This window comes from Procambarus clarkii, chromosome 17 (assembly GCF_040958095.1).
Source record: "Procambarus clarkii isolate CNS0578487 chromosome 17, FALCON_Pclarkii_2.0, whole genome shotgun sequence".
Classification (NCBI taxonomy): domain Eukaryota; kingdom Metazoa; phylum Arthropoda; class Malacostraca; order Decapoda; family Cambaridae; genus Procambarus; species Procambarus clarkii.
The window spans coordinates 47,121,395-47,139,626 of record NC_091166.1 but is presented as its reverse complement, the minus strand read 5'-3'; the positions used below and the strand labels follow the sequence as shown (position 1 = coordinate 47,139,626).

Here is an 18,232-nt window from a genome sequence, read left to right as displayed (position 1 = left end):
AGTCAAGACAACTGGCTGCAATCGCCAACCCAATGAGACACAGGCCTGACTAGGCCCCGGAACATTGACAAGGTAGAGTGGCTAGGACCCTGTTCGACCTCCAAAAACCCGTGCCCGAATGTCAGCCCAAGATATGTTACCAAAGACGGCAGCCAGCGCAGCAAACTTACGAACGTCATGGGCATGAGGATATACCGCAGGCTGGCTGGACCGATCAATCTTATGGACGACCTGGGAGACCCAAACCCCTGGAACAGGGAAGAAGGGAAACCGGGTGAATCCAAAGCGCGTCCCAGGCCACCGAGGCCGTGGCACGCAGGTAACAGCGAAGAGCCGCAACCAGACACAACACATGATGCACTCCCTGCCTGATCAACACCAAGCATCAACAACCCAAGGACCCCTCTGGAAAGCAGCAGTCTCATTCTTTGCCAGAAAAAAAAAAAAGAGACGGCTGCAACCGAAGAAACCTACCACCAGGACCACACGAGCAGTAACCCCTGCGCTGGAGGAAAGCATGAAGCTCCGTTGCTCTGTCAACGCCTCTTTTTTGCCCGACTTCCCTGCCCTATTGCGCCCAAAATATGCCACTTACGATTTTTTATTACTTTTCCCGTGATCAGGGAACACAAATGAACACTTTTATAAGACAAAATAATTTTTTTTATTTTTTAATGTTGCGACTGTGGGTGTTGAAAGCCAAACAGCCCAGAGCAGCTTAGGGGTTAATGCAGAGCAGTGCAGTAGTTAAGAGGGTTGGAGAAAGGTAACCTGATTAAATTAAGAGTTCAGTGTATAGGGAACACCAGTGGCAAAGAGCGAGAGTATTCTCATAATGCAATAAAGTACAGTACTGTATTAGAATAAATCACAAGGCATTCAAATAATTTTTTGTAGAAATATTAAACTGTAAAATTAAAAAATAAAATAAAATAGCAGATTTCTTTATAATTCTACTCATAATAATAAATTGTGCACAAATAAACAGAGACAAACTCAAAGTTATTAAGCAAATAATTTTAAAATACAGTAGCCATTGTCATATAATAAACCCCCCATAAGGGATGAAGGAAGCAGGAATACAAATACAAAATATACCAACCAATACATATTGTTTTCAGATCTAATAAATAAGCCATCTTCTTGTTGTCGTCTATGCCTCGTTGGCGGCGTTCATTCAGTCGAACACTGGTAAGGTGGGGGTTCATGAACTCGGTCCTGAGGATAACAAGGGTAATTAATGCTTCTACATGTAAATGGTTGCAGATTGGAAGGTATGTGCTAAAAGTGAGATTTGCATATTAATAAAATACTCAAAACAAAGATATATATAAGTGAACAAATCCACAAGGGCCATGATGAGGGTTCGAACCTTCGTGTGGGATGAGCGTCAGGGTTCGAACCCTCATCACAGCCCTTGTGGATTTGTTTATTTGATGCATCACACTATTGTGATTTGTGTGTGTATATACACAAGTACCTGTACTAAATACTGTATGTAGTATTATGCATGTGATAAAACCAGCACTGAATGTAATGAAACGCTATTTTCTGAGTAATCCCCAGAGACTCTCCAGAGCTTACCGGGCTGATATGTATGTATTAGACTGTGGCATCAGTCAATCTGATTGGAGTTCTTGCCTACTGGGGACCACGAGCCAGAACTTGGCCACCCCCCCTCCTCAGAGAGAGAGGGCTAGGTTTTCTGCTGGGATCCCAATGGCTTCCCTGAGCCACTTAAACAAAGAAAAGTGGAAAGGAGGACTTATCCAGGAGGCAACTGCCACACGCATCTCAACTTGAAGTTAAGACAACTGGCTGCAATCTGCGACCCAAAGCGACACACGACCGACTAGGGTCAAGAATGTTGACTAAGTAACGCACGGCCAGGACCTTGTTTGACCTCCAAAATCCCATGTGCCTGAATGTCAGCCCAGGGCAAGTTATCAAAGACGGCAGCCAAAGCAACAAACTTACGAACGTCATGGGCACGAGGATAGACCACAAGTTGGCTGGACGGAATAACTCTGAGGACGACCTGAGAGACCCGAGCCCTGGAACAGAGAACAAGAGTAACCGGGCCAACCCAACCCATCCCTGGCCACAGAGGCCGTGGCGTGCAGGTAACGGCGAAGAGCCGTAACTGGACACAACCCATGATGCACCAAGAACCAATAAATCAAGGACCCCTCCCAGAAAGCCGCCGACTAATTCACTGCCAGAAAAGAAGTCGGCGGCTGCAAACGAACAAATCTGCCGCCATGACCCAAAGAGCAGAACCCTCTGCGCCAGAGGAGAGCATGAAGCTTCCCGACCCGTCCCCCAGAAGCCAATGCCAACAGGAAAAGAGCCTTGGAAAAACAATTTTGTACCAAAGGGGCCACCACAAACCAAGGAGATGAAAGAAAGGGGAGCACCCTGTCCAAGGACCAGGACGGCCCAGGCAGTGCATGGGCAGGACGGAGGTAAAACAAAGCACAAGAAAACTAACTGAACGGAGCGAAAGTAACATCCACCATTATTTCTGCTCTGCTCCTTCACCGCTGGCAGAGTAGAGGCTCTGCCAGCACTGCACGATACGAGGAGACAATATTAGGCATCAAATGATGATCCTGAAAAAGCTAAGAAAGAAAGAACAAGACAATCCTATCCAAAATAAAGTATAACCTACGAAAAGAGAGAAAATGGCAGAAAGAGCACCAGGAAACTTCATATTGTCGTGAGATGATGCTCGCAGGTAGGACACCATCAATAAAGCCACCTGAACACTATAAAAGTGGTGATAGACCCGCGTCAGAAAGACCAGACACAAAGAGCGGAGGAGAAGACCGCACCAGCCAGGTACCTGGCCGGAGTGATCTGCTGAAAGAGGCGGAGCCACGGAAAACATCATGAATTCGGACACCGAACAAGCAGCACCTGAAAACAAAGCTGGGCCAGCCACCAAGGAGCCAACAGGGCTACTCTCCCCTGGTAAGTCTCTAATTAAACCTGGACCCGAAGTAACAGCTAGACCAGGGGGAAGAGGTACGGATAATCGCACCTTGACCAGTTTGTGCCAAAAAGCATCTACCTCGACGGCATCGCAGTCGGGGAAGGGCTCTACATACACAGGAAGATGCCAGGACAACAACGCAAAGAGGTCCACTTCCGGGAGTCCATACATCCATCAGAGCCAACTGAAGGAACTGGCGTCCACCGTCCATTCCATGGACAGGAAAATGAAGCAAGACAGGCCATCCGCCAGGACGCTGGACACTCCCTGGACAAGAGCCGCATGGAGAGGTTCTTGGCACGACTCTTCCAGGAAGGCCCACCATGGCCCCTCCCCCCTCTCCTGGAGAACCAACAAGTCCGACATGGGATGACGACCCTTCCAGGAAGGCCCATCATGGCCCCACCCCTGGAAAACCAACAAGTCTAACATGGGACAACTAGACACAGCTGCTTGCAGAAACTGTGTGACAGCCGCCTTCGCAAACAGCAATGGACAAAAAGTCGACAGAAACCTAAGAGCCAGAGCCTAAGCAGATTCCAAGGAGAGTGCAAGCAGAGCCTGTCGGCATGCAAGGTGATAAGCAAAAATGAGAGAGACCACCTCCTTGAGAATCGGCGCAATTTTCCTTGGGATTGTAGAGAGTTTCTACCTCTCTGTTTCGGTTTTTTGTTTTAGTTTTTTTACCATGTGGGGTTTATTTTGTCATGCCTACCTTTCTGGGTGCCTGACCCCGGTCGATGGCAGATAAGGAAAACCCCAACCACAAGAGGTTGGGGTTAATTGTCCAACATTGCTCCCTGAAACCTCTCTGAAGGGGCCAGGTTCTGGCGCTGGTCCCAGGTAGGTCTGAACTCCTTAGCTAATGTCCTGGTCTAATATAACATACATTAGCCCGATAAGCTCCAGGGAGCCGTAGGGGCTCCCCACAGAAAAAAGCGGCATAACCCCAGTTGGCCCCAATGGACAGGCAATTGCCTGAGCGGCAAAAGACCCTTACTGGGAGTGGTTCTCAAATGCCCTGTGGACGATAACCCCAAGATGCAAGGGCAATACTTACAGGGCGCTTAGGGTAGGTGGCCCTAAGCGCATGCAACTCCAGTACTGATGAATTACTCTCTAGAGATGTGCCAGGGAGCTTCAGTTGCTCACCCAGAAAATGGCGTTTCATTACATTCAATGCGATTTTCTGAAGGGGGAGCCCCATCGGCTCCCTGGAGCTAGCTACCCAAAGATAAGTAAAAGGGGGGACTTACCCGGGAGGCGGCAGCACCATGTCTCATGACGAGGAAGAGACAACTGGCTGCAACTGACGGCCCAAGACCACACAAGACCGCTGAGGGCCAGGAACATTCATGAAATAATGCACAGGTCAGGACCCTGTTCGACCTCCAAAACCCCAGTGCCTGAATGTCAGCCCAAGACATGTCTCCAAATACAGCAGCAAGAGTCGCAAACTTCCGAACATCATGGGCATGAGGGTATAACGCAGGCTGGCTAGACTTAATAACCCTGCGGACAAAGTGAGAAACCCAAGCCCTTGAATAGAGAACGAGGGATATCAGATCAACCCAAAGTGCATCCCCGGACACAGAACACGAAGCGCGTAGGTAACAGTGTAATGGAAAATGTCCTGGGTCCAGACACCAACCAAGCAGCACTTGAAATCCTCCCCTGATAGGACTCCAGCTAAGCTAGAACCCGAAGCAACAGCTGGACCAGGGGTAAGAGGTACAGGAACGCCACCTCAACCAGTCCTGCCGAAAAGCATTGACTGCGATGGTTTTGCAGTCGGGGAAGGATACCACATACATTAGGAGACACCTCGACCACGCCAATGTGAATAGGTCCACCTCCAGGGACCCGAACGTCTGGCAAAGGAGTCCTTTCCGAAGGAGTCGGTATTGACCGACCATTCCGTGGACAGGGGAATGAACCGCAACAGGCTGTCTGCCAGAACGTTGGGCACGCCCCTGATGTGAACCGCACAAAATGCAGCAATGCCGCCGACGCCCTAGCAGCTGAGGCCAAAGGCCCAGACCATGGCCTGGCAATCAGTGCCCCTACATCCTCCTCAAGCCAGTCAGAAGACAGTTCGAGAAGGGAAAAGAAGCACAGGACCGATGCCAGATGCCCGCAATCAACCAAGGCAGCGGATAGGGTAGGAACCTGAGCGTACAACTGGAGTAACGGCACACATTGAGGTGCTCAAAAGTGCCCCCCTCCCCAGAAAAACTTGTATTCTAGGAATTAGGTATTGATTAGGCTTCAGCGGACACCTCAGGAACCCTAGAGGATTTAGTTGTATCCCAGGTTGCAATGATTTTGACCATGTCATGGTCTAGAGCTTTTGCCTGGGAGTGCCCAGCACATAGGTTCAAATCCTCTTTATGGCTTGTACTGATTTTCTTAAAAGTTTTGGTTCCTCTTCAAGTTTTAGTTCCAGGACAGGACCAAACAAGGCTTGGTATGTATTAGTTTGGGAAGGGATCGTGCGAGTGCGGCCGTGGCAGGGATGGCGTTGAGAACCCCCAGAGAGAGAGCGAGGGGTTAAAAGGTGCAGTAGTTACAATGAGAGACTGAACTGGGCCAGGAGACGAGGTGGTCACCGCTGAGGGCTTAGGGCTCAACCCAACCACAGAGGAGGGAGGAGGAGCCGAGGGGAGTAGTCAGGAGGGTCAGGAGGAGGAGCTAGGTCTGGGCCCAATGTAGCAGGGGCTACAGAGCCCGGTCTTCCAACACAGTCCGACTCGGGGGCCTGGTCGCCCACCCCATGAGCCTGAGAAGTCATTAGAGGAACTGGAGTTATTGGCATAAAAACGAGAGGGAAGACTTTCATTCACGAATGTGTCCCCATACCCACCACAGAGCCCCAATTAGAGGACAGGACACCCAACAATGAGACATGTTTCTGGTCTTGCCGGGGCCTCCCAGGGGTGCGTCGTGAGTATACTCCCCACAAATGCCACCTTAAGAACCGTCAGTCCGTTGAGATCGGGTTCAGTGACGAAAGAAGGATTGACAATAAAAGCGTCCCCTCGCTCATGATGTTGGGTACCACAGTTCTGCGGGTGAGAGAGTATGCCTCCTCAAACACCTGGGCGTTAAAACAGAAGTCCAAAAGAATAATTAAAACTGGCAAAAGGTCAGCGTGAAATTACAATCAGGAAGGAGAAGAGGGGGGAGGGGGAGAAAAATGAAACACAAGGAAAAGGAAGAGAGATCCGGCACAATTGGAGAAGACAGCAGCAGGAGCATAAGGCCCCAAAAGGACAGAGGACTGACCCATGGAGCATCACACCCTGGCAGCCGCCCACCAAGCCCCCTCACAACAACAACGGGCCGGACAGGAAGAGGGTGTACATATTTAAGATTATCAGTTATCATCCCGATTCTAAACCTGCAATGCCATTATGTCCACTTCTCATTAATTGTCGATTATTAACTTTCTTACCTTCAGGTGTTCTTTCACTAGCACAGCTACACCTCCACTCCAGTGTTCAGTTCTTGCACCAGTGATGTTTATTGTTTACATAAATGATCTACCAGTTGGTATACAGAATTATATGAACATGTTTGCTGATGATGCTAAGATAATAGGAAGGATAAGAAACTTAGATGATTGTCATGCCCTTCAAGATGACCTGGACAAAATAAGTATATAGAGCATCACTTGGCAAATGGAATTTAATGTTAATAATGCCATGTTATGGAATGTGGAATAGGAGAACATAGACCCCACACAACCTATATATTATGTGAGAAATCTTTAAAGAATTCTGATAAAGAAAGAGATCTAGGGGTGGTTCTAGATAGAAAACTATCACCTGAGGACCACATAAAGAATATTGTGCGAGGAGCCTATGCTATGTTTCCTAACTTCAGAATTGCATTTAAATACATGGATGGCGATATACTAAAGAAATTGTTCATGACTTTTGTTAGGCCAAAGCTAGAATATGCAGCTGTTGTGTGGTGCCCATATCTTAAGAAGGACAGCAACAAACTGGAAAAGGTGCAAAGACATGCTACTAAGTGGCTCCCAGAACTGAAGGGCAAGAGCTACGAGGAGAGGTTAGAGGCATTAAATATGCCAAAACTAGAAGACAAGAAAAAGAGGTGATATGATCACTACGTACAAAATAGTAACAGGAATTGATAAAATCGACAGGGAAGATTTCCTGAGACCTGGAACTTCAAGAACAAGAGGTCATAGATTTAAACTAGCTAAACACAGATGCCGAAGAAATATAAGAAAATTCACTTTCGCAAACAGAGTGGTAGACGGTTGGAACAAGTTAGGTGAGAAGGTGGTGGAGGCCAAGACCGTCAGTAGTTTCAAAGCGTTATATGACAAAGAGTCCTGGGAAGACGGGACACCACGAGCGTAGCTCTCATTCTGTAACTACACTTAGGTAATTACTCTATGTGGAGGGTGCAGTGTATATAGAGGGTGTAAATATGTTGGGGCGCCGGTGGCTGACTGGATAGCACGCTGGACGCGTGATCGTGTGGTTCCCGGGTTCAATTCCTAGCGCCGGCGTGAAATAATGGACAGTTTCTTTCACCCTGATGCTCCTGTTACCTAGTAGTAAATAGGTACCTGGGAGTTAGTCAGCTGTCATGGGCTGCTTCCTGGATGTGTGTGTGTGTGGTGTAGGGAAAAAAAATAGTACTGTAGTTAGTAACAGCTTAATTGACAGTTGATAGACGGGCCGAAAGAGCAGAGCTCAACCCCTACAATCACAACTAGGCTGAATACCCTTCCTAGTTTTTCTGTCACATCTCCAAACTGAGTAGCCCCTTGGGAATACAACCTGTGTTTAAAATATTTTGTTTAAGTTTTGTCCCTATTAATGCTACAATATATGGGACCTTAATCTGAATTATATCTTTTGGCTCCAATATTTTTTATCTCATACATGTACAAGAACACATACACAAAAATGTAAGAACTCTTGTATATATATATAAACAAATAAAATAAAATAAAATAAAAAATCTCACTCCATCCATGTTCGTATATACAATTTTCAGGAAATGTTCCCTCTTTCTTTGTCCTTTACTTCCCCTTCCTCTAATGATTTTGTTGCTTTGTTTTCATGTACAAGCTTCCCAGTCCCTAACTGCAACTGTGAACATGATTGGTGCTGCTGGTTTGAGAAGAGTGCAAGACAGAGCACTATACTCTTCATAGGCCTCCCTAATCGATAAAAGAAACGCAACATAAAAAATGAGAAAATACCGAGTAAACATACAAATCTGTAAAGAGATCTTGCAAGGAACTGAGGATGTAATAGCATATATTGTAGTCATAACACTAATACCTAAATTATTTGAGTTTTAAAGAAAATATAATTGTTAATGGTTAACTCAATTACCTAACTGATCCAAGCAAGTCATTATTGCCATATTCCACCAGTGAAAGCTCACCAGCATTGAAGATCATACAAACATTCTCATTGTCAAAATAAAATTTCTCTGTTCCTGGTTCCACTGCCCAATGAACTTCACTCAGCAAATTCCTGTGTAGGTCTCCCAGCAACAAGGTTTCACTGGTACGGGCAATCAGGTAGCGATCCTTGCCTGATATGGAGTAGGAAATATTTATATCATTATATCTGACAGAGATTTATCATTATGACTACAATCACCTCACCTCAATACCAATAAGGATGAGGTTCATAAAATATTCACTACATCTATTAGTAACATGCACATTTGTCAACACAGTATCCCATATATCTTTCACCATTTCTCTCTCACTTTCAATGACTATTAACCAGTTTGTAAAATAACTTTGCATTTCATATACAGTCCTCAATTGACTTTCTCCCAGAATCCTCATCCTTTACCTTTTAACCATTCCTAATAATCTCTTAAAACCTTATTACAGTTACTGTGTAGTAGAGTATTTTAATCTTTCTTTTCTGTCTTCCATCACTATGTGAGTTTTGTGCAGTTAATGGGTTAAGGCGCTCAAACTCACTCCCCCAGGAAAACCTGCAGAACGTTAGAAGCTTCTCGCCATTCGAGAGTGCATATCCGACAAAACCCATGCCACACTCCCAACAAAAAGAACGGGCAGTCTGCCAGCCAGGAAGACTCCGGAACCTCCAAAAACACCCAATATAGGGAAGAACTAAACTCGAACAAGGACGGATCCATCACAGAGGTAGAATCCGGGTCTCGCAGGAGGTACTCAGCAAGCGCCTCCCAAACCTATGACAGGGAGATCCGTGAAGCAGAAAACCTCCGGAAAGAAGTAGCCAAAGGAACCCGGAACCGAACCTGGGGAAGTGCTGGGTTCATACTCATATAGGAAAGGGTAAGAAAACCCCTCCCCCCCTGCAACAACAAGCCCCATGAAGAGGATACTAGCACCCAAGTGGGGTCAAAGGGGGCCCAAGCCCCCCTGGTCAACTCCTCCCCAGCCCCGGGATCCCCAACTCGGGACCCGGGGCAGAGCAGTCCTCCATACCCTCTACCCCTGAATAAAAGGCAGAGTCCAGGGGAAAGGCTGAAAAAAAGTGGGCCTGCTGGTAGGACCCAGAAACCTTGGCAGGAGGAACCGGCTTGAATGCCTCTGTCTCCAACCCGAACAGGCAGCCCGAGTCTCATTACCAACTAAACTCTGCCCCGACTCCGAAACAATCTGATGTTTAGGAGCCAGAAGCAGGGAGGGATAGGGGGGAGCAGGGTGAACAACAGGGAAAGGATCATGAAACACGAAATGAACCAAAGTTGAAGCGACTAACGCCTGCAATTGCGGGTCCCTATAACCGAAACGGAGCAGCCTCGGGGCATCCGGGTGGGCAACCAACCTAGAGCATTGCAGTAAATTAAAATGAATATTTAACGCGGATGCTGCCTGTACCCGAACAGTAATGTCATCAGAATAGTCCTGGAGAACAAGCAGAGAACACGACTCGCATGACGACGGGTCAAAGGTGTCGTTGACGCAAAAGGCAGCATGATGGTGGCAAAAGTGGTGACTGTCACCTTGAGACAAGGGTATACAGCAACCTTCAAACCTGCATGAGGTGAGCTGGAACTCAGAAGATACATCAATAGGTCCAACGAATCCCGACAGGGTTTTTCCAAGGCTGACTGCTACTGGAAGCCCGGGCAAGGTGTTGCTAACCAATTAGACCCAAAGCTAACAAGGGATAAGATCACAACACTGAAAACCGTGCGATGTGTACAATCACTGGGGCCTAGCAGAGGGCCACCAAAATATCAGAACTGAACCTATAGCTACTGCAGGCAGACCCCCACCAGGCACACAAAACAAAAAGTAAAAGAAAACCCCTGCAAAAGTACGTCACCATGGAAAACAAAAACTGGCTACTGCTGTAGGTAGGCAAGCTGCACAACACCTTGATGCCCTAATCAGCAACAATGCTGCTTCCTACCCAAGGCCAGACAAGGGCCACAAAAGCCCCAGTTGGCCCTAAGGGCAGGGTAATAGCTGAGCAGCAATGACCTCTAAGGAAACGGTTCATGAACACACCAGGGAAGGCTGCCCTAAGTGCATGCAGCCCCAGTATACTTCAGGTACACCTAACCAGCACACCAGAACTCGACTGATTATTGCCCTGGTCTATTAGCCCAATATCTCAAGGGAGCCGACAGGGCTCCCCACAGAAATCCACTATGAAAGAGTGGAGCGAGCCTTTAATACCTTTTTAGGTAATGTATTCCACACCAAGGTGTTAATGACCTTATGACAAAAACTTCCCAATACATACTGAATGTTGTTTTGGTAGTAGCAACTTCATAGGTCTTAGTAATTATGTTACTGACATGTTCCAATATTATTTTCTATACATACAGTACTTGGACTTAAGGAATTATTGAAATGGGCACAAATCAGGAGAGAGATGTGGCAGTTAACAAGCAATTGAGAATACACAGTGTTGAAAAAATTCAAAGGTTGGTTTGACAAGATTTAATTTCTGGTAACTGATTATTTGCATTGGCTTGCAGTCACATTCAGTCAAATTGTTAATGGCATTAGAAAAAAGTCAATTGTTACCACCCTCAAAGGTGTCCTATGTGTCAAATCCCAACTTAATAGTATAGGGGGTGTATTGCAACATTAAAATTATATATACATGTAGTATGAAACCCTTTGTCATAGTAAAGATATACTGTACACTTACCCATAATACGAACATCATGGATTTCAAAACCATACTGTGACCTGAGGATAACTCCTCGGCTGCCAAAAGGGCCTGATCCAGCCAAAGGCTTAACCAATACTTGTGATGGTCCAACATAAGTCATCTCCCACTTATTTTTCCACACAGATCGTCTGAGAAACAAAAACCTCTATTAAAAAAATATTATTAAAAATGTGTTAAGTACACAAAGTTTTTTGTTTCAGAAGCACAATATGGATGATAATGATTAAGAACAAAAGTTCATGTGTATGCACATACACTGCATATATACACAACACACACTTGTGCAGGGAAGAAAAATTCCCTGTAGTTACTACACCTGAAGAATCAAATCAAGGACAATCTCTATTGTTTTCAGCAGAATACGTAAAACCAACATGCTGTTGAGTTGAAAAATATGAGTAATACAATATTAATAATAGTCTTACCGCAGCACAGAATCAAAGAGCTCAACTGCACCACATAATGTTCCACAAACCAGTCTAGACCCGTCTCGTTTCCATGCTAAGGCAGTGATTGTGTAGAAACCTTCAAACTCACATGAGGTTTTTTCGTCCCACATACCTCGAGATGTATTGTAGTCAAAGATACGCAATCTGAAATGATGGACAAAAATAAAGAAAAAGCTATGTGAAATTTCCATAGAGTGCACAACAAGTGGTTGATCAGTTAATATCTCTGGGACATGAGATAAAGTAAAGAGGAAGTTGTTCAGGTGAAGTTCAGAGTAGAGTGAGTCAGGGACAAAGTGGTTAGTGCAATGAAAGCTGTGGAGGGAAGAATACAACAGGTTGTACTAAAGAGTGGTAATGTCTATCATTATGTATGGATGTCAAATGCTGGTGTGGTATGAGCATGAAAAATCAAGAATTAGACAAGTAGAGGCAGATAATCTGTGAGTAATATTGGACCTTTCATAGTAGTAATATGGATAAATATCATGTAATTTGTTCTATATTTTAAAAACTCGCTGAAATCATCCTTGTTGTGTCTGGTTTGTAGATACTGTACTCTTGTGTTAGCTCTGAGGCCTTCAGCCATTCCTGGAATGAGAATCAACTTGGTTGTGGGATGATTTTCATTGCTCTGCATTTTTCATTTTTTTCTAAGGCAGTTATGTTCTTTTGAAGGTGAAGTCTCAATGAATCTCATTGATTTATACAGCTGAATAACCCTTTCTTTTCTGTGAAGTCAAAGGTTTGTTTGATTAGTTCAGTTGGCATTTTTTCACTGCAGCTCATACTTGCTGAACGTCTAATGACAGGTGGATCGTAACTCCTAGGTCCTATTCTTTATCAATATTCTGTATGGTTGTGTTGTTGATATGGTAGTTATGATGTGTATTGTTTTGCCATACACAATTTCCTTCAATGATGACCAAACCACACATTAGAAAATGGAGAAATGATGATACTTTGGTCCATCGTGGGCCATCATCAAACCATGTAATAAAAAGACAGGGATACAAATAAATAAGGTAGGAAAGTAAGATGAAAGGTGTGGAGAAAGTAAGAGAAAGAAGGAGGTGAGAATAATATAAAAAGTAAGAATAGGATGAAAGGTAAGGTATAAGAAAGTTCAAATTCTTACCTTTCATAGATGTCAAATGCTGGTTCAAGTTAAAGGTCAAGTATGTTTATTGAGACAAAGAAATACATCTCAAAGGGATAGAGTAGCTTAGACTATTTCTACGTATTACTCTTACCTTCTTTTTCTTACTTGCTCCTCACCTTCCATCTCACTCTCCTACCCTATTTATTTGTTTGTCCCTTCCTCTTTCCATTACATGACTTGATTATACTCCAGGATGGACCAAAACATCATTATTTCTCCATTTTCTGATGTGTGGTTTGGTCATCATATCTTCAGTCACGTTATTGTGACTCATCATCTGCAACGTCTTTAAATTTTCAATAGTGAAAAGCATTTGGCAGTCTTCTGACTACTGTAATTGTGGAATTCATGTAGATTACTTTTTGTAACCTCAGTTCATTTCACTAAACATTTTACGATAGATCTTTGTGCCATCTGCAAATTTGATGATATAGTTTATTATTTTCTTATATACAGTGTGTACTCACGTGAACAATTTATATGCGGCAAGGCCGATTCGTTCCACCACGGAATTAGTTCTACCTGTCTGGCACAGGCTGTCCCTCCCCTCCATGTGAAAAGAACAGGGGTTCTATATCCACTATCAACAAAGCAAAAATCACACAAAATCTATTTATTAAGTATTTATCATTTTTAACATGGCACATGATACAGCAATCATTGGTGAACAATTCCATATCAAAATCATAACAATGTGACTATTATTGTTGGCCGCATATATGATGTAATACCAGGATTTCCGTAAGCCAACTTTATGTCTCGATATAAATATTCAGAAAAAATTCATTTGTTACGAATTCATCATTTTCACTAAGCCATTTGATACAACAATCACTTGCAAACAATTTGGTATAAAATGCTACATTTATGAGCATTATTGAATCCAATCAAGCAAAATCACAATTTACTCAACGAACTGACTAGAGAAGGGGGTGGTTGGTGCACCGCTGGTGGTCAGGGGAGGGGTTGTGGCCGGTTGCTGGTAGTCAAGTGCAAGAGGAAGAGGGGGTGGGGTAGGGGGGGGGTTGTAACATGTCGGCAGTAGAGGAGGGGGCGGGGGTGGCGGCCAGACTGGCAGGCCTTGGGCCAGACCAGGCTTTGGGCCAAACCAGGTCTGAGGCCAAGTCAGGCATACACAGCTAGTTTGAGTGTTTATGAGCCCACCCATTCCTATTCTCAAGGCAGGCTTCAATATCATGGAATATAGATTGTTTCATATCAACAATTACATACTCAGATACATCCAGCAAATAAGAAAATTAAATAAAGTTTATTAATATGAATAAGGAATACACAAAGTAAAGCACATGTACATATAAGTACATACTGTACATTATTAATGAGTACAAATGTTGACTGTGTATAGGCTAGCAGCCTCCTTACTCTAATACATCCCCTCACCATTGACATCCCCATTTATTATGAATTCTTATTTTGGCTATGGAATATGATAGAGCAATGTGCTACAAGCAACTGAAATGGTAAAATTGTCTCAGCTAATTTTGTGAAAAGCCACAAGTGAGTTTAGTATTGAGGTAGCAACAGCACCAGCCACGTTGCACAATCAGCTGATCACTCATGCCAGACCTGGTGGAGGCATCTTGACTCACCCACTGACACCACCCACCCTTCCTTCCCTGACACTCCCTACTAACACAACCTACTTCTATTGACAACTTCACCATTGACACCACCTGCCTTCCCTGACACCACTATCACTATGCAGATGATGAGTCACAATAACGTGGCTGAAATATGTTGACCAGACCACACACTAGAAAGTGAAGGGACGACGACGACGTTTCGGTCCTTCCTGGACCATTCTCAAGTCTACACAATCGACTTGAGAATGGTCCAGGATGGACCGAAACGTCGTCGTCCCTTCACATTGTAGTGTGTGGTTTGGTCACCACTATCACTATCTGCCTACCCTGACAACTGACACCACATGCCTCATGACAACTTCCACCATTGACACAACCTGACTTCCTTGATACCATTAACACCACCTACCTCCCCTGACAGCTTCCACCACTGACACCACATGCTTCCTTTGACACCTTTTTATCATCCTTCAACCATTTCTCCCTGGAAATAATGGGTAAGCAAAATACAACACTGTACAACTGTTTACACTTTGGTGAATCATAGTTGATGACAGCCACCTCCAACGCACTGTCTCGGTGACTACTTGGATGAATAATCCTCACTTAAACATTTGTATACTCTGCTGAACGTTTAGTACAGAGTTCAATTTGTTCGGATCATCCGGGAATTCGATAGAACGGAGTTCGTTAGAGTGAGGATGCACTGTATGTCGTTGATGTACATAACAAAAAGAGTTGGACTCAACATTTACCAACTCAGATTCATTCCCATTTAGGATAACCCTTTGCTTTCTTTCTTTTAACTATTGTTTTATCCATTCAAGTATTCTGCCATTTATACAACATGTTTTCAGTTTCTGTGCCAGTCTTTCTTTAACACTATATCTATTGGAAGTCCTCTGTGTAGTTGGTTACCATTTCCAAAAATATAAGTATGTTAGTTAGGAAGGATTTATTTTTTACATAACTACAGTATATTGTGATGGTGAACGATTTCCTTCCTTAGGATTTACTCGAGCTTGTAGATGTGTGACGTTAGGCTTACTGTTCTGTAGTTTTCTGCTGAACATTGTGTGTCTTTCAGAGATAGGGGTGACATTTGCATATTTCCAATACAAGGAGAATTTTTTTAGGTCCAGGGATTTTCTGAATTGGAGTTTCAATAGTAGACATGGCTCAATGGCTAGCTCCTTCATGATTTTAGATTGAATTACTATAGAGGAATTACTCTTAGGAATCTATTCCGGAATCTGCCTCTTCTTGTTTCAAGAAGAGGCAGATTCTTCTTGTTTCAAAAAATCTTGTTTCAACAATAGCCTTGAAAAGCTAGAATATTTCAGTCCATGCTCCATTCTATTGAGCATACACTACTCATTTTTCATAATTTAAAATGATCACAAATCTTACTATGGCATTACTCAAATTATTACCTGCAGCTCTATCTAATTTACAGAACATAAAATTATCAAATCTTACAACAGTATGACATTATATTACCTATCAAAGCTGCCAACAACAAGAGCCTGACCACTAGGACTTGCAACTGCAGCTGAAAATTCCCGTTCTGATCCATCTCTGGTGTAATCAAACTGTTGATGAATCTTCCCACTTTTGGTATACATTACAATACGCTTGTCACACCCAGCAGCAATAATGTTACTGTTAGTCCATGCAATGGCATAAGGAGGCACAGGATGGGATATTATTTTGCCCTAAAAATCAGAGAAAGCATGATTATTAATACATTTATAGTGTTTTTATATCAAAAGCACACTAGTTTTCTAATATTCATTTGATAAAGGATAATTTAGATATACAGTATCTAGGCTATGCCCCATTACAGTGGTTGAAGAAACATGAGAATGTGGTCTAGCAAATTAATCAAAAGGAGCAGCATTACAAGGGTCTTTCTTTAGAGCCACAGTGAAGGAGGACAATAAAAATCTTTGGAATATCGAGGCCAAAAATGAAATTCAATATTTAATAACTGTAATACAATTTTGATTGCAAATACAAAAAACCAGTGTTGAATGTAATGAAATGTCATATTCAGGGCTGATATGTATGTATTAGATAGTGGCATCAGTTGAAGGAGTATTGGCACCCTGAAACCCGGACATAGGGGGTCTGGGGCTCCCCCTTTCCCCTCCCGGGGAGGGGGGAACTGCGCAGACATGTGGTGCGGCTCGTGTGACATTATGTTTGTCTGCTCGTTTTCAATTGGGGGGGGAGGGGCTCTATCTACTCATTTGTCTTTTTTCATCGTTTTTAACCAGAATAGGGGTTTGTTTTGTGGCGCTTACTTTTCTGGGTGCCTGTCCCGGTTGATGGCAGATATAAAATGCTCCAATTGTGCTAGCCAGAGGGCTAGTAGAGCGCTGGAAGACTTCACCGTTTGGGCGTGCTAGGAGACAGAGCAACCATCAAACTCGTACTCGGCGAGTTGGAACCTTTGGACCTATGGTAGGTAACCTAAAGACGCAACGGCAGTACAGTACTTACAGAGTAGTTAGGGAAGTCGGCCCAAAGTGAATGCAGCCCCAGTACTGATGAAGTATTCCTGACCTGTGCACCACACCGCAGAAAGACACCACAAGGTACAGAACGGCATAAAGTCAGAGGCCAGAGTCGATGACCACCACAGTCAACATCAGCCGAGGAACTGAATGCTGGAGCGGCCGGTGCAGGGGAGTCCGCCTCCCCCTCCCTGGCTCCTCGGACAAGCGGTGTGGCGGCGTTAGCGACGTTTGCATATTTGCTTGTTTTAGTTTGGGAGTTCTGCCTCTGATCCGTTTTAGGTAGAATTTTTACCATATGGGGATTTGTTTTGTTATGCCTACCTTTCTGGGTGCCAAACCCCTGGTCGATGGCAGACGTGGAAAGGCTTCCAAATACATAGGGGTTTCCATAGGCCATTGCTCCTCATGCCCCTCTGAGGGGAGGCCAGGTTCTGGCTCATAGTCCCCAGTAGGTAAGAACTCCAATCGACTGATTAGAGTCTAATACATACATATCACAGTCATATAGACTGATCAGTTTAATACATACATATCAGCCCGGGGAGCTGTAGGGGCTCCCCACAGAAAATGGCATCTTTAATTAGAAAGAGTGCAGTAGGAACTTAAAATAGGACCAGAGAATGAAAAATATGCTATAGATAAAATACATATATTTTTCAACATTTTTTTAAATTGTTAAGATTTACTGGTTGGTAAATTTTTTAGATTTGTTTGGTTTGTAAACTGTCTAATTACAGTATATTCACCATTGGTGGCGTACCTGTGGCTCAGCATATGGATCATCAGCAACATAGAACCGCACAACTGATCCATCAGCATGGCCAGAGAGAAATGCAGTGCCACGCAAACTGTTGACAAAGGTTAAGAAATATAAAGCATGTCTTAGTTAATCATTAAAAGCTTATTAATAGACTATCGCAATGCTAAAGAAGGTTATTATTAACCCTCAAACCACCAGGGGTCCAAATGGCTTTATCACCCACAGGCGCAACAAAAAAAAAAAATTCCAAAAGAACTCTTTCATCTTATAAAAGTGTTCATTTTTGTTCCCTGATCACGGAAAAATAACAAAAAAATCGTAGGTGGCATATTTTAGACGCAATAGGGTAGGGAAGTCTGGCAAAAAAGGGGCGTTGACAGAACCTTCGCCAGACGAGGTCTACTCTGCCCGAGCTGTCAGGCGGAAGTTGCCACAAATATATTATTACCTAATTATTTCAATGTCTGATTTTTTCTTTGTTTTTTTTTGCAGTAATATTATTCAATAGTGTTAATTGTGATACATTTATATAATAAAATGTGTGAACCATC

General features: G+C 43.8%; 1 protein-coding gene across 1 annotated transcript in view; it reads right to left on the bottom strand.

The window, feature by feature from the left end:
- Oseg2 (intraflagellar transport protein Oseg2) overlaps positions 1 to 18,232 on the bottom strand; it is a 120,789-nt gene that overhangs the window by 85,039 nt on the left and 17,518 nt on the right. Inside the window, exons 5-10 of the mRNA XM_045765703.2 lie at positions 17,682 to 17,769; positions 15,900 to 16,114; positions 11,610 to 11,777; positions 11,161 to 11,312; positions 8,377 to 8,581; positions 1,103 to 1,218 (exon numbers count right to left, since the gene is read on the bottom strand). Coding sequence (XP_045621659.1) covers positions 1,103 to 1,218; positions 8,377 to 8,581; positions 11,161 to 11,312; positions 11,610 to 11,777; positions 15,900 to 16,114; positions 17,682 to 17,769 — 944 coding nt within the window. The remainder of the gene's footprint in view (positions 1 to 1,102; positions 1,219 to 8,376; positions 8,582 to 11,160; positions 11,313 to 11,609; positions 11,778 to 15,899; positions 16,115 to 17,681; positions 17,770 to 18,232) is intronic.